Source organism: Babylonia areolata, chromosome 1 (genome assembly GCF_041734735.1).
Source record: "Babylonia areolata isolate BAREFJ2019XMU chromosome 1, ASM4173473v1, whole genome shotgun sequence".
Classification (NCBI taxonomy): Eukaryota; Metazoa; Mollusca; class Gastropoda; order Neogastropoda; family Buccinidae; genus Babylonia; species Babylonia areolata.
The window spans coordinates 36,610,734-36,637,331 of NC_134876.1; the positions used below are offsets into that span (position 1 = coordinate 36,610,734).

At 43.0% G+C, this 26,598-nt stretch overlaps 1 protein-coding gene across 1 annotated transcript in view; it reads right to left on the reverse strand.

The window, feature by feature from the left end:
- LOC143282428 (calpain-9-like) overlaps nucleotides 1-26,598 on the reverse strand; it is a 233,811-nt gene that overhangs the window by 130,678 nt on the left and 76,535 nt on the right. The window contains exons 6-8 of the mRNA XM_076588071.1: nucleotides 12,208-12,285; nucleotides 11,922-12,007; nucleotides 6,148-6,225 (exon numbers count right to left, since the gene is read on the reverse strand). Of these exons, the coding sequence (XP_076444186.1) occupies nucleotides 6,148-6,225; nucleotides 11,922-12,007; nucleotides 12,208-12,285 (242 nt within the window). The remainder of the gene's footprint in view (nucleotides 1-6,147; nucleotides 6,226-11,921; nucleotides 12,008-12,207; nucleotides 12,286-26,598) is intronic.

Consider the following 26,598-nt stretch of genomic DNA (forward strand, 5'->3'; position numbering starts at 1 on the left):
AACACACACAAGACATTTACTGCTGCATGGTCATCCTGTCAACACACACAAGATATTTACTGCTGTATGGTCATCCTGTCAATCCACACAAGACATTTACTGCTGTATGATCATCCTGTCAATCCACACAAGACATTTACTGCTGTATGATCATCCTGTCAATCCACACAAGACATTTACTGCTGCATGGTCATTCTGTCAACACACACAAGATATTTACTGCTGTATGGTCATCCTGTCAACACACACAAGACATTTACTGCTGTATGATCATCCTGTCATTCCACACAAGACATTTAACGATGGATGGTCATCATGTCACCACACACGATACATTTACTGCTGTATGGTCATCCTGTCATTCCAAACAAGACATTTACTGCTGTGTGGTCATCCTGTCAGGACACACAAGACATTTACTGCTGTACGATAATCCTATCATTCCACACAAGACATTAACTGCTGTATAGTAATCCTGTCAGCAGAGACAAGACATTAACTGCTGTATGGTAATCCTGTCAGCAGAGACAAGACATTAACTGCTGTATGGTAATCATGTCAGCAGAGACAAGACATTAACTGCTGTATGGTCATCCTGTCAATCCACACAAGACATTTACTGCTGTATGGTCATCCTGTCAGCCCACACAAGACATTTACTGCTTTATGGTCATCCTGTAGTTCTACACCAGACATTTACTGCTGTATGGTCATAATGTCATTCCACACAAGACGTTTACTGCTATATAGTCATCCTGTCATTCCCCACGATACATTTAGTACTGTATGGTCATCTTTTCAGCACACACAAGACAATTACTCCTGTATGGTCATCCTGTCAGCACACACAAGACGTTTACTGCTGTATGGTCATGCAGTCAGCACACACAAGGCATTTACTGCTTTGTTGTCATCCTGTCAGCAGAAACAAGACATTCAGTGCTGTATGTTCATTTTTTTCTTCACGTTCACCAATGTTATTTGAGACCCAAATTAGAGAAGAAAAAAAGGGGAAAAAAGAACGTCATTGATATATCATCATAGTTTTAACATCTTTTATTATGATCATATTTACGTCTGGATGTTGAAATCTGGGGGTCTTACTATGTTCATGGGGTTGGAGGGAATGAGACTGACGTAGGTGTGGGGATAGAGAGTTCTTTTGTCTGTTGCTTTGTAGTAATCTTTTTTTCATAAGTTTCTCATGTGATTTTCAGTGAATTTTGTCGTTGATATCTTTCTTGTTAATAGTTCTGTATTCATGTGTTCTTTTGATGTAGCCCTACACCCCACATCCCTCTGTTTTTTCTCTTCTTTTATACCCCAGGGCTGAGTGGAAAAAAGCACATGTTTTGCTTATCTCATTACCCTGGTAAAATAAAATTTCGTTTTGTTTCCCTCAATAAAAAATATATAGCAGATAATGGTGTGATCCTCAGTAAGGGAGACGCCACTTCTGGTTCCTGGTTCTTTGTTAGAAACTCCGGGAGAAAACGGAGTGTGATGGAACCATCCCTGTGGAAGCCCATGTCCTAAGGCGATCCTCTGAGGCTATATATCTCACTACTACACTAGCCTGTGGCAGGCAAAAGGAGAAAAACAGTCTTCACGGAGAGTAAATCAAAAGGAATCGCGGCCAAAGGCTCAAATGGTGCCTTCAAAATGAAATCTAGAAGAACAAACAAGTCCAACAGGGGAACTCTCCTTGGGTTTCTAGATTCCTTAATGAAGCGCCCCTAGAGACCTCTCTGATAAGGAATTCTGCTGCAAAGGAAATACCTCCTAGCTGCCTGATAATGGTACAGCGGATCTGTACCCACACGAAGTACTGGGTTGAGCCCCAACGAGCAGTGAACCAGAAAGTTTGCGAGCTGCATGCTATAAGTATTGGTAGAAGGGACGTAATGGGCTGAACACCACTCAAACCCTTTTCTGTAGCGAAAGTCATACAATGACACAGTCTACGATCTCCTCGCCCCTGTAACCAATGACTGAAGCTGTCCGAGGGGCTGAAGGCTTCAATTTCGATCAAGGCAATTCAGACTACACAACAGCCACGTGTGCAGGTGAAGCAACTGAAGGTTTAAATTAGGGATACCTGAACGGGGCTGTCGCAGCAAATCTGGTTTGACGTGGAGGTCCAGGAGAGGAACATGTGTCAGAGCCAGCAGACCCACGTACCAAAGTTGAGCTGGCCACTTGGGCGCGATCAGGATGGGCTGTGGGTTTTCCAACTTGGCTTTCCAAACCATCTTGGACAGGATCGGAAAGGATATAAACGCGTAGGCGATCCGGTTGCTCCAGTCCAGAGACTGCCCTGACTTTCAGGTCTGAGACTGGTGAGACATAAATCGGGAGTTTCTTGTTGAACCACATGGGAAAGAGATCCCAACCAAATCCGACACACCCTGAAGAGCGTCCTTGTCTAGGGTCCACTCTGTGTGGAGGATACTCTTCGACCTGCTGAGAGCGTCGGCCAAAAAGGTTAGCTTTACCCGTTATGTGTCTCACTGAGAGCACAGTGCCCTTGTCGTGGCACCAATGGAGGAGGGCCTTGATCTGCTGGGGGAGGTTTACAGAGTGGGCCCCCACCCCCATTCTTCACATTACATGCTACTGTCATGTTGTCCATGAACAACAAGATGGTCTTGCAGGTGGCCTCCCCAGAGAAGTGAAGAAGAGCCCTGTGAACCGCTTCGTGTACCAAAACATTGATGTACAACTTGCGCTCCTCTAGGGTCCAAGTTCCTGACGCATGGAGTGAGTCCACGTCACCTCCATACTCCCCACAAGGATGCATCTGTAAAGAGCACCACTTGAAGTGGAGGGGTGAAGACAAGAAGTCATTCAGACGTCTCGAGGTACCAGTCTCCCAGAAAGATCTGCTTGTTCCAGCGTAATCTTCATGCTCTCTGAAGCGTGCTTTGGCCGGGGGGATGATGGGTTCCAGTGATTCCATCATGCCAAAAAGCTAAGAGTCCACGCTGTTGCCCAGGAAGAACGGTTAGGAGAAGATAAACCAATATAGACCTTTGAAAAGTAGTTGCAATATCTCCAAGATGCTCTCCTGCTCCTCTGAGCTTGGCACATAAGGAAGATGAGAGGGTGTTACAGGAGAGCAGTACTCCACCCAAGGCAACATATACCCTGATTCAAGCACCATCACAATCTAGTTGTTGTGCCCCAATTTGTACCACTATTACACGTGCCGGGAGAGACTCCTTACTGGTGGGGGCTGAACGACTGGAGGTGCTGAATCAGTGGGGGTGCTACGTTTTGGCCTAAGCTTCCCCAAGATGACACATCCCAAATTGAATGAGCTTGAGCTGCTGGCGCTGTTGTTGACCCTGCCGCCTCTGTTTAGGCTGAAAAGTAATGGGAGAAACCCTGGCAGCAGGCCTCTTAACTGACAGAGAACCCGGACGATTTTTGGAGGTGGATGCTAAGTGTGATGTGAATGGCTTAAAGAGGGAGTACTGCTGGGATGGGATGGACTACAATGCAGCCCTCTCCTTCAGCGGGGTGTTAGAGAGATGGAGAACAGCATCCCTTCTCGCCAGCACAGACTTGAAGTGCAGGCTGGTAGCTGCATATGCCGCGACTGTCAGACTAGCAGCCACTCTTCTTCCAAACATATTCAGCCGTGGGTAGATGAAGAGGCCTTGAGATTCTGAAGATGATCCTGTAACCCTGAAGAATAGGATGCTCTTCACACAACTGACTGGCCCTGTGGAGGAAAGCATCAAAGAATGAGAGATTGGCCAATTCATGGAATGGAGATGATTGCGGGACGTCATCCTGTTCTGTGTGGACATCTTTTAACTCTATATAGGCCTGGTGTTCAGGGATTCTGCCCCAGTCTTCCTATCAGCCCAGCGTGCACCATGGTGCACTCCAGTACGGAGTGCCAGCTTCCCTGTGAGCCCATCCCCAAGGGTCACTGGCACCTGGATCTCCAGGATGGGAGACTGGGCTGGCGGGATTGCCTGACACACATGCAAGGATCATCCCCTCCTGTGGAGATATGCGGTGACTTGACCCAGGATGAGAAAAAGAGAGCTGCACCACCCCAACCCCCGTGAGGCCAGGGCTGTCCTACTGAGGGAGGTCGGAGAGGGGACTTGGCATGGGATCTTATATAATCCAGACCATCTATCGATTAAAAAAAAAAAAACTTCTGTGAACACATATATGTTTTTATGAGGTGGTCCTTAACTTTTTTATGAACGCTGTACATGCAGAGAAAAAGGATGGTGCTTCGCTCTGTTAAAGTTCCTAGGGAAAGCAGTCCGAATTTGACACAGTTTCAGTTTCAGTTTCAGTAGCTCAAGGAGGCGTCACTGCGTTCGGACAAATCCATATACGCTACATCACATCTGCCAAGCAGATGCTTGACCAGGAGCGTAACCCAACGCGCTTAGTCAGGCCTTGAGAAAAAAAAAAGAAAAAAAAAGAAAAGAAAAAAAAAGAATAAATAAAAATAAAACAAAGGTGAATAAATAATAGATAAGCTTACATAAATAAATAAATAAATAAAAATGATAATAAAAAGGTAGTAGTAAAAATAATAATAATAATAATAATAATGATAATAATAATAATAATATAATAATAATAATAACAGAGAAATCTTTTTGATAAAAAAGTGATAAAATGCAACACAATGCGATGAATATAATGCAAAACCATATAGCACAATACGAAACAAAACTATCCCATTTTGACACCCACTACAGTGACGAGATTAATTTTGCAACTGTTCTGTGACATTATTGTAACGAAAGTGCCGATCAAGAAGCCAGAGACAACACAACGTGTGTCTACGTGTTATTCTGTTCTGTGCCTGTGGGAGAAAAATCAGGGCAGTGTAGTCGACACGTGTGGGAGAAGTTTTGCGTGTGTGTGCGTGGTGAGATACGTTTGTTGCAAATCTAAGCATGAGTGGTTGATCAACGTTGTCATTTTGCTCCCTTGACGAGAAAAGAAAATGTAGAGGAGTAGAGAGACAGAAAGAGAGAGTCAAGAAATTAAAATATTTTTCCTACAGAGGTGGTGAGTGAATATTTTTTATTTCTTGTTCACAATTTTTTTTGTGAAGAATAGACTGATAATCAAAAGATTATTCTTGAAAAGATAACTGTACAAATTTCAAAACGTATTTTTAAACGATTTGGGCAGAAATTTATAGACGGCATTCAGCCAATTTCCCGACAGGGGATTTGGGTCTCAGTGGTTTTATTTTTTCATTGTTTCAATATTCGCTTAGCCCTTGGCAATGGGCCGGAGACATAGTACTGAAGATTGCTACGGCGGCGTATTACTTGTTGAGGGGTTGGAAGTAAAATCTTTGGTCGTTTGAGTAATGGTGGTTTTAAGATTAGGAATCTAGTGAACGAGAAATGTTTATATATATATATATATATATATATATATATATATATATATATATATAATGACGCATCGTTGTGCTCAAATAAAGATTAAATGTTTTTCGAACTTAGTAGAACTCCGGAGGTGAATTTAGTTGTGTTTCTATTTCTTCTTGAATGTCGTTTTTTTTAGAAACTGTTTCCAGCTTTCCCACATTGTCACCCAGATGTGTTCGAAGCTATATTCCAACAACACTTCTCTGTTTGTTTGTTTTTTCTCTCCAGGTTTCTTCTTTTGATGATTTTATCGGTTGAATTATGCAGCTGTTATATACGGAGTAAAAAGAAAAGGCTCCATAAAAATGCATGGAAACTGTCGTCACCTTGACTGAGAGCTAAACAATGAGCAAAAGCTTAGGTTCTGTTTCCATCAACCCTTGTGGCAAAAACACAACATGTTCTTTAAAATGTGTAGCATCTTTCCATTCAATCCTTTTTTCGAAGTAATATCTTTTAAAGTGTACATTTCCAGACAGACAGCGACAGATAAAAATCTTTCTCAATATATATATATATATATAATATATATATATATATATGTATATATATGTGTGTGTGTGTGTGTGTGTGTGTGCAAAAAATATAAATGTATATGTTTTCTTCCTTTTGTCCAAACTCATTCTTCAGAAAATTATCAATTATTTCACACAGCAGTAGTGTACTTGACACCGCGCAATAAATAACAGGTCTGCGTAACTGATAATTAGATTTCACCAACCAAAATTCTCCATTATCTCGTCGATTCAATGCTTCGTCTGTCCTCTCTGTGCTGTCCAGTTCTGACCATTCTCGGGACCTGCCATAGAAATGTGTATGGTAGCGGTCTAACATAACATCTCACTCAATGTGTGTGTGTGCGTGTGCGTGTGTGTGTGTGTGTCCGTCTGTGTTTCGTATGTCGTTGCTGAAATACACAAGCCTAGACATAAATCATCCATGCCGCTCTAATGTCATCATTTTCAAAGGAAAGCAGAATACGTAAGCGTCCGAAAAACCCCCCAAATAACTGCCATGTATATTTCTATGGCAGATATTATTACATGACACAGGATGTATATTTGTATTTGTATTTCTTTTTATCACAACAGATTTCTCTGTGTGAAATTCGGGCTGCTCTTCCCAGGGAGAGCACGTCGCTACACTACAGCGCCACCCATTTTTTGTTTTTTTTTTTCCTGCGTGCAGTTGTAGTTGTTTTTCTCTATCGAAGTGAATTTTTCTACAGAATTTTGCAAGGAACAACCCTTTTGTTGCTGTGGGTTCTTTTACGTGCGCTGAGTGCATGCTGCACACGGGACCTCGGTTTATCGTCTCATCCGAATGACTAGCGTCCAGACCACCACTCAAGGTCTAGTGGAGGGGGAGAAAATATCGGCGGCTGAGCCGTTATTCGAACCAGCGCGCTCAGATTCTCTCGCTTCCTATGCGGACGCGTTACCTCTAGGCCGTCACTCCACTGTATATTACAAGCATGCCATGTACAAAATTAACAGTCCGAACACTCAGGACACAAGTCATAATGGTGGTGGTGTGTCCATCGAGATCGATGATCACCATCGTTGTCATCCAGCTGAGGGATGGGGGGAGGGTGGTGGTGGGGTGGGGGGAGGATGCTCATGAATCTATCTGTGAATGCGCAGATGGCTGAATAGTCCAATCTGTGCACGAAATGTTCGCTGACAGTTGGGGCAGACAAAGACAGGCATATCATTGTTAGGGAGCTTGTTTGCCCGTGACTTTCTGGCCTGCCTCTTCTGAACAGCTGCTGCAGTCCTGTTGGCCTCGCACAACTTGGCGCCTTTGTGCACAGCAGCGCGCCATTTGTCACGGTCCACTGCAGATTCCTCCCAGGAGTCAGGGTTGATATCAAACGCTTTAAGAGAGACTTTCAGAGTATGTCTGAAGCGCTTCTTCTGACCTCCGTGTGATCTCTTCCCTTGTTGCAGGTCGCCATAGAAGAGCCTTTTGGGCAGCCGATGGTCTGGCATGCGCGCCACGTGTCCAGCCCAGCGAAGCTGGGACTGCATCAGGATGGTGAAGATGCTGGGAAGGGTGGCTTTTGCGAGCACCTCTGTGTCTGGGGTCCTGTCTTGCCACTTGATGTTCAGTAGCTTCCTGAGGCATGTTGTGTGGAAGTGGTTCAGTTTCTTGGCATGTCGTTGGTACACTATCCAAGTTTCGCAGGCGTACAGTAGTGTGGGGAGAACTACTGCTCTGTAGACCTTTAGCTTGGTCTCAAGACTAATGCCTCTTCTGTTCCAGCCATTTGCACTGAGTCTGCCAAAAGTTGCGCTTGCTCTTGCAATCCTGACGTTCACTTCATCGTCGATGGTCGCATTTCGTGACAGTGTGCTGCCAAGGTATGTGAACCGCTCCACCGCACTGAGTCTCTGACCGTTGACTGTGATGTTGGGCTCAACGTAGGGTTTCCCTGGGGCTGGCTGATGGAGAACTTCAGTTTTCCTCGTGCTGATGGTAAGGCCGAAGTTCCTGCTGGCAGTGGCAAACTTGTCGACGCTGAGTTGCATGTCAGCTACAGATCTAGCGTTGAGGGCACAATCATCAGCAAACAAAAAGTCTCTGATGATGTCTGTCATGACCTTCGTTTTTGCTTGAAGCCTTCTGAGGTTAAACAACTTGCCATCTGTTCGGTACTTTAGGCCGATTCCAACATCGCCATCTCTGAAGGCATCAGTAAGCATTGCAACATGAGGCTGAACAGCGTTGGAGCCAGGACGCAGCCTTGCTTGACACCATTTGTGACAGCAAAAGGAGCAGATGTTTCGCCATTGTCCTGGACTCGAGCTTGCATGCCTTCATGGAATTGGCTGACCAAGGAAATAAATTTCCGAGGGCATCCGTACTTGGCCATGATTTTCCACAGTCCCTCTCTACTCACGATGTCGAAGGCCTTAGTGAGGTCGACATAGGTGGAGAACAGATCAGCATTTTGCTCCTGACATTTCTCTTGCAGCTGCCTTGCAGCAAACACCATGTCGGTGGTTCCGCGCTCTTTCCGGAATCCACATTGGCTCTCAGGCAAATGACCTTGGTCAAGGTGTGCTGTGAGGCGGTTTAGTAGGATCCTGGCAAGTATCTTGCCTGTGATTGAGAGCAAGGAAATGCCCCGATGGTTATCACAGGCTTGCCGGTTCCCCTTTCGCTTGTACAAGTGAATGATAGATGCATCTTGGAAATCCTGGGGGATCGTCTCTTCTTTCCACATGAGTGAGTACAGCTGATGGAGCTTCTCAGTCAGCACAGTGCCTCCATCCTTGTAGACCTCTGCTGGTATGGAGTCTGAGCCAGGTGCTTTGCCACTGGATAGCAGACGGATTGCTTTCTGGGTCTCAAGAAGTGTTGGCGGATCGTCCAGTGCTTCGTTGATGGGGACTTGTGGGAGACGGTCTATGGCTTCATCATTTATGGAGGAAGGGCGATTTAAGACACTGTTGAAGTGCTCAGCCCAGCGTTCGAGAATTTTCTCCTTCTTGGTGATCAAGGTATTCCCATCTGCACTGAGGAGGGGGGGATGATCCTGAGGATGTGGGGCCGTAGACTTCTTTTAAGGCATCATAGAACCTCTTCATATCGTGTCTGTCAGCATATCCCTGGATCTCATCAGCTTTGTCACTCAGCCACTTATCCTGCATCTGGCGTAACTTTTGCTGAACAGTCCTGCGGATGGCATCGTACGCATCCTTTTTTGATGTGGACTTTGGGTTGCTCAGGTAGGCTTGATGCAGACGGCGTTTCTCATCCAGAAGCTGCTTGATTTCATCACAGTTTTCATCAAACCAGTCTTTGTGCTTTCTGGTCATGGGTCCCAGGGTCTCTGAAGCTGTACTATAGATCAGCTCACGCAGGGTCCTCCAGTCAGTCTCCACATTCTGGTTGTCCAGAGAGGCAGATTCCAGACGATCTTCCAGCAGCTCCACAAAGGACTGTTTGATGGTGATGTTATTCAGCTTAGCGATGTTGAGCCGTTTTGGAGCCTTCTGGCCTTGGGGGCGTCTCTTGGGCTGGATTCGAATATTCAGCTTCGAGACTACAAGGCGATGGTCTGTCCAACACTCGGCGCCACACATGGTCTTTGTTACACGTACATCTTGCCTATCCCTTTTCCTGATGATGACGTAATCGATGAGATGCCAATGCTTTGAGCGAGGGTGCATCCATGACGTCCTGTTACAGGTAGGGAGGCAGAAAACTGTGTTGGTTATCAGCAGTTCGTGCTCTGCACAAGTCTGAAGCAAAAGCAATCCATTTGGGTTGCAGTGGCCCACACCGTGCTTTCCAATCACTCCATCCCAGGAGATGTAGTCAGAGCCAACTCTAGCATTGAAGTCCCCAAGAATGATGAGCTTGTCTGCTTTAGGGATAGCAGCAATGACAGAGTGAAGGTCCTCGTAGAACTTCGCCTTCACTTCATCCGGGTTGGTCATGGTTGGAGCGTAGGCACTGACAATGGTGAGGTGCTTCTGGCCAGATGCCAGTGGGAGTTTCATGGTCATAAGCCTATCGTTGACTCCCTTTGGGATTCCAGCTAGCTTGCTGACAAGTGCTGTTTTTACTGCAAAACCAACGCCAGCCTCACGTCGCTCTTCGCTTCCTCGTCCACTCCAGAAGAAGGTGTAACCAGATCCCCGTTCACAGAGCTCGCCTTCGCCTGCAAGCCGAGTCTCACTCAAGGCTGCGATGTCAATGTTGTATCTGGCGAGTTCGGATGCAACTAGTGCCGTTCTCCTTTGGGGTCTGTCCGCGTTATCTCTGTCCAGGAGAGTCCTTATGTTCCAAGCACCAATGGTGAGAGGAACGATCCTTGTTTTTTTCTTTTCTTTCTTTTTGTTTCGACCGCTGATGTAGGGTCCCCGCCAGCCGCGGTATGCTGGCCAGGGTGATATGGGGCAGGCAATTTTTAGGGCACCTTTTCTAGCCCCTTCCTCATGCCAGGGAGGTGAGCAGTGCATTCCTAAAGAGGGCTGCTCAGACGCTCAGACGGCTGCCGAGCTCCATCGCTGCTCCTGTCGACGAAGAACGACCCTATGGCCTGAGCCACCTGCGTGCAGGTCTGCGGCTGCGACTGCCAGTGTACCCACACCTGTCGTTTCGTCGCTCGCCTGTCGCCACAGGACTTGGGAGTGATGAAGTGATGAAGAATGAAAGGTCATTTTGGATGACTGATGACTTGCGCGATGAGTTTGTTTAAAGTGAAGAGGAGTTGCGCAACGTCGACCTCACTCTCTCGTCCGGGTCCACCAATTTCCAGTGGCAAGACTAAGTCGAGACGACTGGAGGATGAGCACGGATGCAGTGGATGACCAAGATATCCTTTCGGTGTCTCATCTTGCTCTCTGCACTCCACAGTGCATTGCTGTAACCGCCTTCCTCTCCGTTGAACCGATAGGTTTCTTCCGCAGATTCTGCCGGATCCAGACTTCGCATGCATGGGTAGACACACCCCGGGGGCCAACTGCGTGTGGCATGCACACAGCACAGTGGAGCTAGATGGCCGTCGGTGGCTCTCCTGAGCCAACGCCCTTTTATGGATCTCCATAAGGGTGTCTAGCCACCTGCCTCACCAGTCCCGGAAGGGAGCAGTGGGAGTGCCGGTTTAGTCGCCGGCAACCCGACCCTGAACAGGTTGTACTGGATTACAGGTTACCAGTAGCAGATCTAATGACCTGACCTGACCTGACCTGAACAAGTCATAATACACATATCAAGAACACTGTACCATGTCTTAAAAAAAATCGCGAACACTGTACAATCAATAGAAAGCAATAATAAAATATCAGACACTGTGCTGTGTCTAAAAAAACAAAACAAAACATATCAAGGTCAATGTACTACGTCTAAAAACAATAACATAAAAAAAAATTATCAGGAAAAACATACTATGCCTAAAAACATTGTTTAAAAAGAACCAACAAAATAAAATGCAAGTATAAATTGTATTCACGATTAAAATGTGGCAGAAATGCTCGTGTGTTTGATTATATTCTGTTTGTTTGAAATATACAGACATGATATTTCACAAACAATTAGGTGTAGTCGAACGTTTCATCTTAGTAGTGTACATACATCTTTCCAACAGAATCAAGTTCCTTGTTCGAGGTTATATGAGTAAAGATTTTGCTCTTTTTGAACCTAGTTTTGATTTGTTTGTTTAATTTTATCGTATGTAATTAAAAAAAACAACAAAAAAACTGTTGACTAAAGTTACACTGTCTTGAACACTGTCCCAGCACCAATAACACTTCTACAACTGAAAACAGAAATGCAGTGTGATAGAGTAACAAATCATCTTGAACTGGTTCTATCGGACACAGCAGAAAACATTAAAAAGTGGTGTATTGGATGTTATAATTTCTTTTGTGAAGTTCTGACTGTATAAATGGAGATTGAGCAAAAGAAAATCCCATTAAAAAAAATCATTCAAAGGTTAAAAAAAAAGAAGTAAAATATACAAGCCCTGAAACGAGTTCTGACTTGTCGCTCCAGGCGCCGTTCCATTCGCCGTGCCCAAAGGGGTTTCTGACCAGGAGGAGGAGGACCTTCTGACCCCGATAGGTTACCTGACACATCAGAGTATGAGGCCCGTTGTGCAGTTATGGCAAGCATGTTCTGGACTGCGAAGACAATTGAAATGTAAAATCAATTTGGTTTTGATTGAAATATCAAATCACGTGGATTTTGATACAGTGAACCATACACAAACACACACATTTACTCGCTCAGATATGGACAGAGAAAGAGGGGGAGAAATTGTCTTTACCGTTTTCATACGAATAATGCTGTAGGCATGCATCTCATACAAGCCGCTGGGTCGACGGGATTCACGTGACCCTTTGCCCTGTAAGTAACACAGATTTTCAGTTAGAAATAAAAACTTATAACACACAAACACCAGCAGCAATGGATGTGACAGTTGTTCAATTCCATGGGTACAGTACAGAAATGGTGTAACCCCAAGCAAGTGTGGCACAAGAGGTGGGACAAGATCGTGCGTAGGTGGCAGAATGACAAAAGCATAGCGGCTGTCAAAGAAATTCTAAAGAATCGGCAGTTGGAATTGCTCTAGCGCGAGAATAAGAATTACAACAATTGAGAAATAAGCATATGATTTTGACATCTTATGTCTCAAAGAGACAAGGACTAGTTCAGATAGACCAATATTTTTTGAAAATTTCACAGTCTTATAAAGGCATGAAGGAAGAGGAGTAGCAATCATACTAAACAATAAATGGAAAAAACAAAGTTTCCACCATAAATCTACAGAAATCATGTAGCAACTCATGTGAACTAGTAGGTGTCCGTCTTGGAAAAACCTGACGGAATTCACAAAAGCATTGTGCTCATCAATGCCTATGTTCACCCAGGAACCTGCACAACAAAATCAGATTTGGCCGTACTAGAGGAAATAGAAAATGAATTTGGAAACTGCCATTATCTGTGGAGACCTTAATGCGAGATCGAACCTTTGGGACCAGCGGAACACCTAACTACAAGTACTCGGCCTTGAAGAAATGATAGGGGAAATTCTTCTTAGCCCAGTTGGAACAAGACAAGGGGACAGTGGCAGTGTTATCGACATCGCTCTAACATCTTCGAAATTCAGAACAAGAATGAATGCGGAGACGCTTCCACACCAAGACAGCGACCACCTCCCGGTAGTTTTCAGTCTACAGAAACTATCAAATAAGCCCTGTATGAAACCGCATAATCCATTTCAGTATGAAAACAGAGACAATCATCGAAAAATTAAGAAGCAGAAGAAACAAAAGAATGGCGCTGAACCGGAAGCAAACAATTCAGCCCCCATGGTGGAATATGGACACAGAGAGAGCCCTGGATTGAAAAACATGTGGCTGTCAAACTTTGGCGAAAAGAAAGAACAAAGCCTTCTCCTGAAAAAGAAATAAACTTGAAACAAAAATGAAAGAAAAAAAACGAAGCAGGTTGAAGTCAGCTCAAGAGGCCAAAAAAAGTGGAAACAGTTTTGCGAGTCACTCAGTTATGACACAACATTGACAGAGTTCTGGCAATTCTATCGTCGCATGGAAGGAAAAACTTACACAACAACAACGCCAGATATGTTAGATAGTGATGGAACCAAGCTTAAGAGAAATGATAAAAATCCGCTCTGGTCAAACGGTTCATTCAACAGTGATCGAAGAAACTTAAACGAAAAAAAGAAATATGTTGAGGAGTTAAACCAAAAACTTATGCAGCCTGGACAAGATGATGACTTGACAACAGATTATCTAAATGAAGCAACAGCCATACGCAAGAAAGATTCGGCTCCAGGCCCAGACAAAGTTCGCTACTCGGATATCAAGGGGCTATCGGAAGAAGAGAGAAGCAAACTTTTAGGTCTCTATCAAAACAGTTTCCACAATGGATATGTGCTGGAAGGCTGGACACACAGCTTCTTAAAACCCCTAACAAAACCAGGGAAGGACCATAGTAAGGTAAGCAGCTACAGATCCTAACCATGCAAAACATTGCTGGAAACCTCATGGAACGCATACTAGCCAGGAAACTTGCAAGGGATCATGAACAGATGACATTCTCCATCCAAATTGAGGTGGGTACAGAACAGGTAGGTGTACCTTGGAAAATGCGGCTGCTTTCGCTTATTAGGTATATGAAGGATTTCAAAGAAAAGAAGAAACATTAGCAGTAACAACTGACCTGGAAGATACTTACAATAAAGTCCAGTTTACGCACCTCATGGAGCTGCTACTAAGGTATGGAGTATGTTTGACAAGATGTATAGCTGCAGCGCTTCAGGAAAGAACCGTCGTCCAACGCCTCGGAGATTGGATGTCTGCATCTTCTAAACTTTCCATGGGACTGACACAAGGATCTCCACTCTCTCCTATCCTCTACAACGTCTACACGAAAGGCTTTGCAGACTTAAACAACAATGGAGTAGCTCGAGTGCTTACTCTTGCAGATGATGGCCTGGTCTCCAAAACTTCGAAAGATGCGCAAGAAACAACTACAGCCGTCCAGAAACAACTGAATAATTTATTATCGCCCAATGGTTCAAGGCACACAGGATCTTCCATCAATCCAGTGAAAGCCCAAACTTTGCTGTGCACTCTCAAAAACAAAACTGCGAGCAAATCACCACCAGATGTGCCATGCGACGGAATTCAGATCGATAAAACCGACTGCCAACGCTACCTAGGAATACAGTTCGACAGGATGCTGACCTTCAGAAAACACACTGAAGATACTGTTCTCAAATGCAAAAAACAAAAGCATCGAACAACGCTTCCTCTTCCGGCTATATCAATCACTCGTTCTTAGTGTGATCGACTATGGATTTGGGCTAACAACACTGTCTCAAAGCAGCCTCCTAAAATTAGAACGAGCTCAAAATGAAGCTATGAGGGAGATCCTTGGAACAACAAAAGACACATCTGCAGAAACCATGTGATACCTGTTTGACCTTCCTTCAATGCAGGTCAGAAACAAGTCAGAACAGGTTATGGCCTACTTCAGAGCATTAGAAAACCCTCAAAACCCACTGCTGATGCAGTCAAGGAACCAAAAGGCAGCCGTTTAGGACGCAGAAGATCATAGATGGGGCGAGCAGAAGACACAATCCAACTCGTATGCCGGCTACAAGACCTGAAGGAAACAAAAGAATGGGAGGAAAACCCTGAAAACCTTGATCACCTTTTCAACACGGCCATTTCACCCACTCTAGGGGACATTGTCGTGAATGGCCAAAAGGCAAAACTGATGCAGAAGTGAAGCTACTCATAGAAAAAACACAGTAAAGAATAGGACATCATCATATGCACAGATTGCTCAGTCACCAAAGACCAATCCGGTTGGAAATTCACTGTGAAGCAAAATGGAAAAAACAATCAAGGGAAGAGAATGCTGCGCACAAAGCCACAACCTTCAGCCTACCGATGGAAGTTGAAGCTGTAACACACGCTCTCCAGTAGTTATCATCTATTCATATGCCTGGAAACCAACATGCCATGATTCTAACGGACTCAATGAACCACATACAAAAAACTGAAAGTGGAATGGGAAGCCCAGAGTGGCATGGGGCAATGCGCAACTTTCAGACTGAAAAAACTTACATGGTCATACTGCACGGGACATGCAGTTGTTCAAGAAAATGAGCAAGCTGACAGGCTTGCTGGTAACACAACTTGCGGTCTATATCTAGGAAAATCGGAAATCCTCAGAAAAGTGAAAGTACACCAGAAAGAACTGATACAAGGCCATCACACCACTGATCGCCTCAAAGAAAGAAAGGAAGAGAGAGGGAGCGACCGCAAGTCTAGGATGAAAGGTAGAGCACGATCTTTTGCATATCAAACGAATATTGGCATAATTTCCAAACCAACATTGCGCAAATTTCTTCAAAACGGAACAGTCCCTCTGGCCTTTTCCAAATACAGTAGACCAAGAGATCTTTTCCTAGTGTTTGTGTAGGCGTGTGAGTGTGTAAATGAACGTATGTTTCAGGAGAGCTCTGTGCGTGTGCGAGCGCATACGTGTATGTATTTGCGTATGTGTGTGAGCGGTGTGTGTGTGTGTGGGGGGGGTTCCATCGTGGGGGCTACGACTTGTCCGTGTGTGTGTGTGTGTGTGTGTGTGTGTGCAGAGGATGGGGTGTGTGTATATATATCTGTATTGCGTGTGTGTATACGTGGAGGGTGGGGGAGCGGAGGGGGTATGGACGCGCGCGCGCGCGCGTGTCTGTGTGTGTGTGTGTGCGTGCGGCCGTGAAAGCTGTGATAAGTAGGAATGTGTGTGTGTGTGTAAGGGACCTTGGGAGGGGGGAAGGGGGGGTTGCAGGGTAATGTCTGTGTGTGTGTGTCGGGGCTCGTGTGCTTTTTATGTGTAGCGTTGGGCATGTGCACCTTTGTTTGTGCTTTCATAGCTGTGAAACTGCTTATTTCGTGCATATCTGTTGTGCATATGTGTGTGTGTGTGTGTGTGTGTGTGTGTGTTCACATTTCATTTGCTTATCATTGTAACAAATCGCTTTGTACATGTGTTGTTAGTTGGTGACAATTTTTAATATGGTATCTTTTTGTGCATGTTAATTTTGGTGTTCTCTATTGGAAAGTGCGGACAATTTTCACGCAGGAACAAAAGGTTCCCAGCCGATGTTTTGTAGTGTGATATACTGTGAAACCACAGGAATTTGACGTCATCTGTGAACTACGTCACGCTCACTTGGAACTGTCTAAAATTACTGAACGGCCAGCTTGCCCTTGGTGAATTCGGGAGTGCTAACCGGCTTGCCTTTGGTGAATTCGGTGCGAACTGGCTTGCCCTTGGTGAATTCGGGAGTGCTAACCGGCTTGCCCTTGGTGAATTCGGGAGTGCGAACTGGCTTGCCCGTGGTGAATTCGGGAGTGCTAACCGGCTTGCCCTTGGTGAATTCGGGAGTGCTAACCGGCTTGCCTTCGGTGAATTCGGGAGTGCTAACTGGCTTGCCCTTGGTGAATTCGGGAGTGCGAACCGACTTGTCTTTGGTTAAATTCGGAAGTGCCAGAAACATTCCCGTTGGGAACAGCATCGTCTGATTGTGGCAGACTGAGATAAGGGAGGCGCTGGTCCACTGCCGTCCCAGGGGGCAGACTACCAGCTGAGGGAGAACGGCCATGCAAAAGACCACCTGGAAGGGCAGACCACCCATCGGTGTGGTGCCCTGTGTACCATGGTGTCCGTCGGTGATGTGTCGGCGCCTAAAATGTGGGCAGCCGTCGTCGTAGTGTGTTAAGTTTCTTTTTGTTTATTTTGAGTAAGTTCGGAAACTAACGAACATTTATTTTCTTACAATCTTTACTTTGATTATATATTTATTGATATTATTAAGTGTAAATAACCAAGTTAAAAAGTAAAAGAAAATCGGAGTTTTCGTTCTTAAAAAAAAAAAAAAAAAAAAAAAAAAAAAAAAAAATCTAGAGTCGCGTTTGTGTTGCTTTATGGTTTGAATGGAGTGCTAGGTGAAAACAGCACAGGCCCACGTATTTACTTTTAAAAAAAATCCGTTACAATCATCATTTTTTGTCTTTTATTATTTGTTATCGCTTTTTTCTTATCTATGTAAGTATGTTTATTCATTTACGTGTTTGTTTATTTATTTGTTTTTTTTTTTTTTGTTTTTTTTTTGCATTGTATTTTATTTCATTCTGCTTACATTTCCCCCCCTTTTACTCCCCCCTCAAGGCCTGACATAGCGCAACGCACAACGTCAACATTAGCAACTACAAAACGTGATAGAAAACGAAAGTATTATTGTTGTCGATCAACAGAAGCGCGCGCGTGTGTGTGTGCATGAGTGTACGTGTGTAGCCGGGCATGTTTTGTGTCTTTCGTGTGTGTGTGTGTGTGTTCTTTAGTTTAGCGTCTTTTCACTATTAGACGATAAAAAAAAAGAGAACAAGAGAGGCAAGGCCTTCAAGACTCACTTGTGATACACTTTTTAAAAAATCCAAGCTTTTTATGTATTGAGTATAATGCATTTACTGTTATAATTATATTTATATTTTTTGTATTCTCTAAACTTGACACTTTGATCTGATATTCGACCCAACGAAAGATCTGTCATTAATATCAATTTTTGTTCAAACAGGAACTTCTTTTGCTAAGCATTTATTATTGACTCACTTGTGTAAACAACGTGAGTCTATGTTTTAACCCGGTGTTCGGTTGTCTGTGTGTGTGTGTGTGTGTGTGGTAAACTTTAACATTGACATTTTCTCTGCAAGTACTTTGTCAGTTGACACCAAATTAGGCATAAAAATAGGAAAAATTCAGTTCTTTTTAGTCATCTTGTTTAAAACAATATTGCACCTCTGGGATGGGCACAAAAAAATAAAAAATGAAGCTTAATTATATGCAAACTGCATTTACTGTTATATTTATATTTTTTGTATTCTCTAAACTTGGCACTTTGATCTGATATTCGACCCAACAACAAGAGCAGTCATAATTATCATGTTTTGTTCAAACAGGAACTTCTTTTGCTAAGCATGGAAGTTTTATTTATTTTGCAAACGTTTTGGTGCAGATAGTAAAAAAGGGAAATTACTCTAATTATGCTAGGGGACTTAATTTGCTTTAAACTGATCTTTCTCATCTTAAACATTACATTTTGAAACAAGAAAGGCAAGGCCTTCAAGACTCACTTGTGATGCACTTTTTTTTTAAAATCCAAGCTGTTTATGTATTGAGTATTATTTCAAAATGTAATGTTTAAGATGAGAAAGATCAGTTTAAAGCAAACTAACTCCCCAAGCATTAATTACAGAGTAATTTCCCTTATTTTACTGTCTGCATCAAAACGTTTGCAATAAACAAAACTTCCATGCTTAGCAAAAGAAGTTCCTGTTTGAACAAAAAATGATAATAATGACAGATCTTTTGTTGGGTCGAATATCAGATCAAAGTGCCAAGTTTAGAGAATACAAAAAATATAAATATAACAGTAAATGCATTATACTCAATACATAAAAAGCTTGGATTTTTTAAAAAGTGTATCACAAGTGAGTCTTGAAGGCCTTGCCTCTCTTGTTATTCTTTTGTGCCCATCCCAGAGGTGGAATATTGTTTTAAACAAGATGATTAAAAAGAACTGAATTTTTCCTATTTTTATGTCTAATTTGGTGTCAACTGACAAAGTATTTGCAGAGAAAATGTCAATGTTAAAGTTTACCACGGACACACAGACAACCGAACACTGGGTTAAAACATAGACTCACTTTGTTTACACAAGTGAGTCAAAAAGGGGGCGGGAGTGGGGGTGAGGGGTGTAGGGGAAAGGGAAAACAGAAAAGGTTGAAAACTACAAAAAAAAGAAAAGAAAAAAAGCATAACTAACATGCAATTACATTTAACAGTAACAATTCAATAATGACAATAATAATAATCAGAAACCATTAACACAGTTCTGAAGTACATTAAAGGAATGTGGAAATAGAGATATGAACTCATGCCTGTGAAAGTTCGACCATAAGAACCTCGTCAGAAACATATCAAAAAAATGTGCGTGTGTGTTTCCTTTTGTTTGTTTGTTCACAAACAGCAGCCTGAGTGACAACATCACCAGGTTCATCTCCAGGGTTGCAGATGCTAGAAACGTACATTGTAAACAGCACGTACTATCCTGAGGAATACCCCAGGGCATGTTCACTGTGCGAATTCCAGTTCGAAACCGGTTCGCATGCACTGAACTGTTGCAGGCCTGTACACAGAAAGGTGTGACAGGTGTGTGTAGCTGGTGAGAAATTATGTAGATGTCTTCCAGAACCAGCCTACCCCTCTGGATAATGTCACATACATTGACAGAACAGACCTGACCTGTGCCTGGTTGACCATGGTAATTCGGTGGCGTTCGTCGGACACTGTGTCTAACATTGAAGGAATCTGGCTTTTGCACAAAAATCCTCGTACACGGTAAGGTGGTGCCGGGACTGATGCAGATAGGTTACCCAAATCGCGGAGCGAAAGCCTCGCAATATATCCCGGTGTATCGGTTATGATTTGGTCGCGAAGGGCTTGGCAGAGGCGGAGTTGCTTGATCAACAGACAATAGCAACAACAAATGATCTGAGCGTACATGTTATCGTGTCTAGGTGTAGTCAACGTTGGCTCGCAATAAACATACACTAGAAACACGTATTAAACAATCCAAAGAACTTTACTGCGCGGCTTGAACGACATATGCTTGCAAACAGAAATCAAAACGACTGTTGTTATTGTTCTTCTTCGCACACCGTTGCGCATATTATTAGAGCTATCTTTTCTTTAAAACTGAATTCCTTTTCTTTGTACTTTCGACATTGCAACATGACATCCCTCCCCATTTTTAATGAAAAGTTTATCATTAAAATAATCATTGTTTCTACATATCAAGAGAAACATTACTTTGTGAGGATTATTTAGACGATGCATATAAAGTTCTCCTAATGTCCACACTGCGATGCAACAGTTCAATCATTTCACATTTATAGTCACTAAAAACTTTTTCTTTTCTTCAAATGAATATTCACTTAACTATATTCACTTGAAGCATAAAACCTGTTTTCTTTCCATTGAAATATTCACTTGAAACAGAAAGTCGAAGGGAAAAAAAGAAAGTTGGTCATAAATGTGAGTCCATTTCTCTTTCACTGCCCATTGGAGATAAAACAAATCCTCTTGAACTTTATATCAATCTTTTTACTATGAATTCAATTACTAAATAATGTCTCAGATCAAACATTTTTCTCATATCTAAACTTTACATTTATATTCAACCCGAAAAGTTTAGTTCACAATATAGTCGTCACAACTGACTTAATTCACAATGTATTCATTGAATCTTTTCAGCAGTGTCACAGCACGCTGAGAGGATCTTCTTCTTGCAATTTGCGGGTGTTAAATTGAACCATTCTGGATTGGAAATATGTCTCCAGGGGATTTAGGCAGGCATGAAGACCCTGGTGTATGGTTAGCAGAGGTAGGTGTGTCATTGGATCTTCATGGTGACTTCCTTGAAGTTGAAGGTGTCAAGGTCATCACCACTGGCGGGGAGGCTGGGCACGGGCTTGCCTCATAGTTGTCTTACTCCTCTTCTTCGTCTTCATCATGAGGAACAGTGGCTTGTACAGGTTTGAAGTATGAAGAGTTGCGTGTGATGACATGGTTTCCTCGTTTTGCAATAACCATGCTGCCATTTTGTTGTTGTAAGGTTGGGGGTCAAAGGCTGGTGTGTTTCTTTCTCTTCTGTTGCTTCACCAGCACACTGTCACCAGGACAAACTGAAGATGGTTTTGTGTGTCGTCTCAGCTCAGCAAAATATTTCATTTTCCTCTTGCTGATAAAGTCATTCTGGGTGACAGGTGTCTGAACTGAACTTTTCTTTGCAGCAGGAAGTGTTGGAAGGTCGGTGTTCATCTTTCTTCCAGTCAAGGCTTCAAATGGAGACACATTTCGTTGAACTGTGTGGCGTAGCTCTGTATTGACAAAGGAAATTTGGCAGCTGACTTCTCCAGTGTTTACTTTCAGCCGTTGTTGCACGAACGAACTTCAGGAGCGTTCCCATGAATCTCTCCGCCTCGGCACTGGCTTCAGGCCACAATGGGGTGATGTTTTTCTGTAATAGAAGCCCGACTGTTTTGCAAAGTTCTGAAATCCATGACTCTGAAAATGAAAGCCATTGTCAGTCTTGATAACTGAAGGAAAACATTGGCGAGCGAACACATAGTTGAGGCAAGGAATGACAACTTTCACAGAAATAGATGAAATTTCCTCAACTTCAGGATATCGACTGTATTCATCAATGGCAACTAGCACGTCAATAGGATGAAAGGTCAATAAGGATGACTGATGACTTGCGCGATGAGTTTGTTTAAAGTGAAGAGGAGTTGCGCAACATCAACCTCACTCTCTCGTCCGGGTCCACCAATTTCCAGTGGCAAGACTAAGTCGAGACGACTGGAGCACGACTGGAGCATCCTCCAACTAGCACGTAGTGACCAGAAGGAAACGGACCTGCAAAGTCCACAGCAATCTGAGACCACACTTCCGAAGGTAATGGTGTAGGGCACAAGGTTTCACGTCTTGTAGGTCAAGGATAGGATGCTTGGCATGGTATACACTTCTGTACAGTTTCTTCCACCATTTTGTTGATGCTTGGAAACCACACTCTGATCAGCTGCTTGGTCTTGACAATTCCCTGGTGAGTATGGTAAGCAATGTCAATAACCTGTTGTTGTAAAGCAGAGGGAATCCCCAAAAGATGGTCAGAAGAATGGCACCATCCGAAATTGACAGTTCATCTTTGAAGCGTGGAAAGCATGTTAAGAAGTCAGAATCTTGCCATCTGTTGCTCTGGATAGCGTTCATCAGTTTCTGCAACTGAGGGTCTTCTTGTTTAGCAGTTTGGACATCTTCAAATGTCACCGCCTTTGGAACAATGTTTTCCCTGACACAACGAATGTATGCGTCAGCTGCATTATCTCTCTTGAATTGAGTATGTGGGTGTCGACTGATGAAATCCGCTGGATTTTGTTCATTTTTTCAGAATGGTATTGAAGATCGAACTCGTAGGGCATGAGACACAGTCGCCAGCTTTCTGTTCTTGCTGTTGCTGGCTTCTGGCTTTTCCGGATTATTATCATTATTATTATTATGAGCATTTACGCCGAATCTTGAAAATAAGCCCTAGGCGTTTACAAATAGAACACACATGTAAATATCAAAAAGGAAAAAATGAACACAAGATACCAAACATCATTAAAAACTATTCATCCACTCCCTCCACCCCCACCCCTACACAATACACACAAGCGCACGCACACACACAAGCCATAGCACACAATCGTAAATAGTACACAATAAAATACCATCAACAAATCCTGAAACTATTAAAACTCACTCACTCACAAATAGTCATTTTAGTACATACTGGCAACGGATGAGCTGTTGAGAATTAATCTGGAGGGGAAAAGGTGAGTCTTCAGACTGGATTTGAAAAATTGCAGCGAAGATGAGTGACGTAGATGCTGAGGAAGTTGATTCCAAAGAAAGGGGGCTTAGTATGAAAAACTGCGATGGCCATACGTTTTGGTGCGAGCATGGGGGATCCTAAGCATACGGGTGTCAGAAGAAGAGCGGAGTTGGCATGAGGGTATGTAAGGATGAATGAAATCAGAAAGATACCGTGGACCAGAAGCCTCAATGGACTTGAAACAAAGAGAGACGACTTTGTAAATAATTCTTTCTTGTACTGGGAGCCAGTGTAAAGTATGAAGGAGAGGAGAGACGTGATCAAATATAGGGGAATGAAAGACAAGACGAGCAGCACAGTTCTGGACTTTCTGAAGCCTAGCAATGAGGTAACTGGGTGAACCAACAAGTAGGGAATTTCAATAATCCAGGCGGGACAGAACAAACACACAGAGGAGAGTTTTGGTTGCATCTTCAGTCAGGAGATTACGAATGGATGCAATTCTGCGAATTTTATAGTAACACAGTTTGCATATATTTGCAACATGCTGCTGATAAGAAAGAGACTGGTCGAGTATGATACCAAGATTGCGGACGGAAGAGGAAAGAGGAATGTCCGTGCCACTGAGAAAGACTGAATGTAGACCCAAAAAGGTACTGGCAATATGTTCCATCACGTTGACAAATGCAAGCATTTCACGATCTGTCTGTGAGTACCGTTGCTATGGGCTTGTCAAGGCACGGCTTCCGAAGCTGACAATCTTGCCATTCTGAGTAAAACTCACCCCAAGACCAACAGCACTCGCATCCACAATAATCTGTTGACTTGTTTGGGGCAAAGTAGGCCATGACATTTGTTCCTGGCAGCAGTTCATCCTTCAGCTTTTCGAAAGCTTTTTGTTCAACATCAGTCCACTGCCATGAAACATCCTGTTTCGTCAACCTATGAAACGGTTCGGTCAGGGTTGCGTAGTGAGGAATGAAACGCGATACATATTGAGTCATTCCCAGAAATGACATACTTCTCCAACACTCTTGGGTGGATCAGTGTCAATGATGTATTTGATTTTCTCTGGGTCAACAGAAATCCCTTTATCACTGAAGACATGTCCAAAAATGGTAAGTTTGTTCACTGAAAATTTTCATTTTTCTTTGTTCAGCTTTTCTCCCTTTTCTTGAAGTCTTTTCAGTGTCTTTCTCAAAATCTCATCATGTTCAGCTTGAGTTTTTCCATGTATAAATGTCATTGGACAGATTTCTGGCATTAGGAATGTCACTCAAAAGATCTGAAATAACCTGGAAATTTTCTGATGCGGCATTGACACCAAACAACAACCTCTTGTTTCGACGTAGTCCTACATGTGTTGTGAAAGTAGTAATGTAGTGACTAGATTCCAGCTCAAGCTAATGGTAGGCATTCGTCAGATTCAACTTGAAAACTTTAGAAGAGTTGAGGTCAGCGATGAGGTCATCAACAGTTGGCATTGAGCGTTCCTCTTTCCCAATAGCTTTGTTTCCTTCCAGCGAGTCTATGCCTACTCTACTCCTTTTGTTTTCTTGGGAACCACTACCACATGGGTGTAGAACCACTGACTTTCTCGATCACGTCGAGTTTTTCAAGACGCTCTAATTCAGCTTCAACATCTTTACGAACATGAAAAAGAATCCGCTGGTGTTGCTGTGTAAATGGACGAACTGTCAATATTTCCCATGTCTCTATCAAAGAAGAAAACTGATCCGGAATGGATGAAGTGACAGGAAAAGAAGCGACATAAGATGAGAACGCAAAATGAACAATGTTCAGTGCTTGAGGGGTGTCTGCACTAAGAAGACTGTGAGACTCAGACTGAGAACCACCAGTATCAATCAAGAATCCACGCATGGAAAGAGGATCCTTGGAGCCATAAGCATAAATCAGAGAACACGCTCTCTGAAGCTTCAGTTTAACACAAACTTTATCACGTACATGTCCATTCAAAATGTTCACACTCACTCCAGTGTCAATCAGAAACTTCACTTGAGTTTTCATGATGTTTGCAGTAACTGCAGGAGTTTTTTAATACCTGTCTGTGACATTGAAACCAGATTCATCACTTGATCCAGATAATCCATGCTCTCGCTCACACTCAAAGAAATTAATCTGCCTTAACTCAGAATTGAAGCCACACACACGAGAAGAGTGATTCATTTTGTGACAGCGTCTGCACTCTTTACCCCTTGTTGGACAGGAAGCACGTGAAGGTGAATCACCACAGTAACGGTAAATGTCAGTGTTACTTGAATCTAAAGCACTGCCACAGCGACTTGAATGAAGAACCATGACTTGGTGTGTTGTTCTGTCATGTTGAGTTGCCACTGGCTTGCTGCCCACGTTTTGAGGAACCACCACCACGTCTGGGGTTTGAAGAACGGCTACCTCTAGTATGAGTACCAAACTTTTCCTTTCTGGAATCATCAGTGTTTACATGAGATCTCTGGCTTGAAACGACATTCACACTTTTCCCTTCCATTTCTGAAGCTTTCGATTCAGACAGTTCAAGTGCTCTGGCTTCGTCAAGGACTTGAGGTAGCTCTTTCAGAGCCTTTCTTCGAATTCTTGAAGATGTACATCCCTGTAGTATCTGAGATAAAAATTTCTTCATCACTATCATGGAACTTGCAAGTACTAGCTAACTTGCGAAGCAATGTGTAGAACGAATCAATACTCTACCCAGGAAGTTGAGAAGCTTGACGAAATTTGAAATTTTCTTACGTGGTGTTCTTTCTGGGTGTGAAATATTCTGTCAGCGTTCCCTTGGCTGTGTGTTGTACTCGTCCGGAACGTTCAGTTCGTCTGTAAAACTACCGAAAATATTGTAGGTTTCCTCTCCAACAAAACGAAGAAGCTTTGCTTTTTTCTACTTGGTTTCATTGATGTTGTGTGCAAACAGTAAATTCTCAAACCTATCGATCCACTTTTCCCATCTCATCCAAGCAGACTGCTCGTCTCCATGCACAGAAAACGAAGGAAAAATAGGTCAATTTGAAGCCATTTTTTGTTTCTCGTCGCCCGAATATCGTGTCTGGGTGCAGTCATTGTTTTTGTTGTTGTTTTTGTTGTTGTTGTTTGTTTTTTTGTTTGTGTGTGTGTGTATGTGTGTGTGTGTGTGTGTGTGTGTGTGTGTGTGTGTGTGTGTGTGTGTGAATCAGAATCAATTTTAATGTCAATTAAACCTTAACAAGGTCTATAAAACACGCATGCAAAGTTACATGAAACCACGCACAAAAAGCAAATCAAAATAATAGATATTGAAAAAAGAGATTGAATCACTCCTTCACGCTATGGTGTTTTTGACAGCAGTTACTGACAAATTTCTCAAACAGTCCCACAAGTTTGTCTTCCAGTATTTGCTGACTGGGTTTAATGATATTTGGAAGGTATTTCTTTTTTCTTTTTTTTTTGGTATGAATTCTATTCTAATTTCTTTGTATAATTCGCAGTCATCTAAAAAATAATATTCATCCTCTATTGTTTGCCATTGTAAACACAGTCTCCTTTCTTTTGTGATGTTGAAATATCTGCCTTTTTCTATTGCTAAATCATGACAAGTGGGGAACTATATTTCTGCTCCATACGTTAGTATTGGTGAAACGAGACTATCAAATAACTTTGACATTATATGTATGCTTATTTTTTCATTCTTGA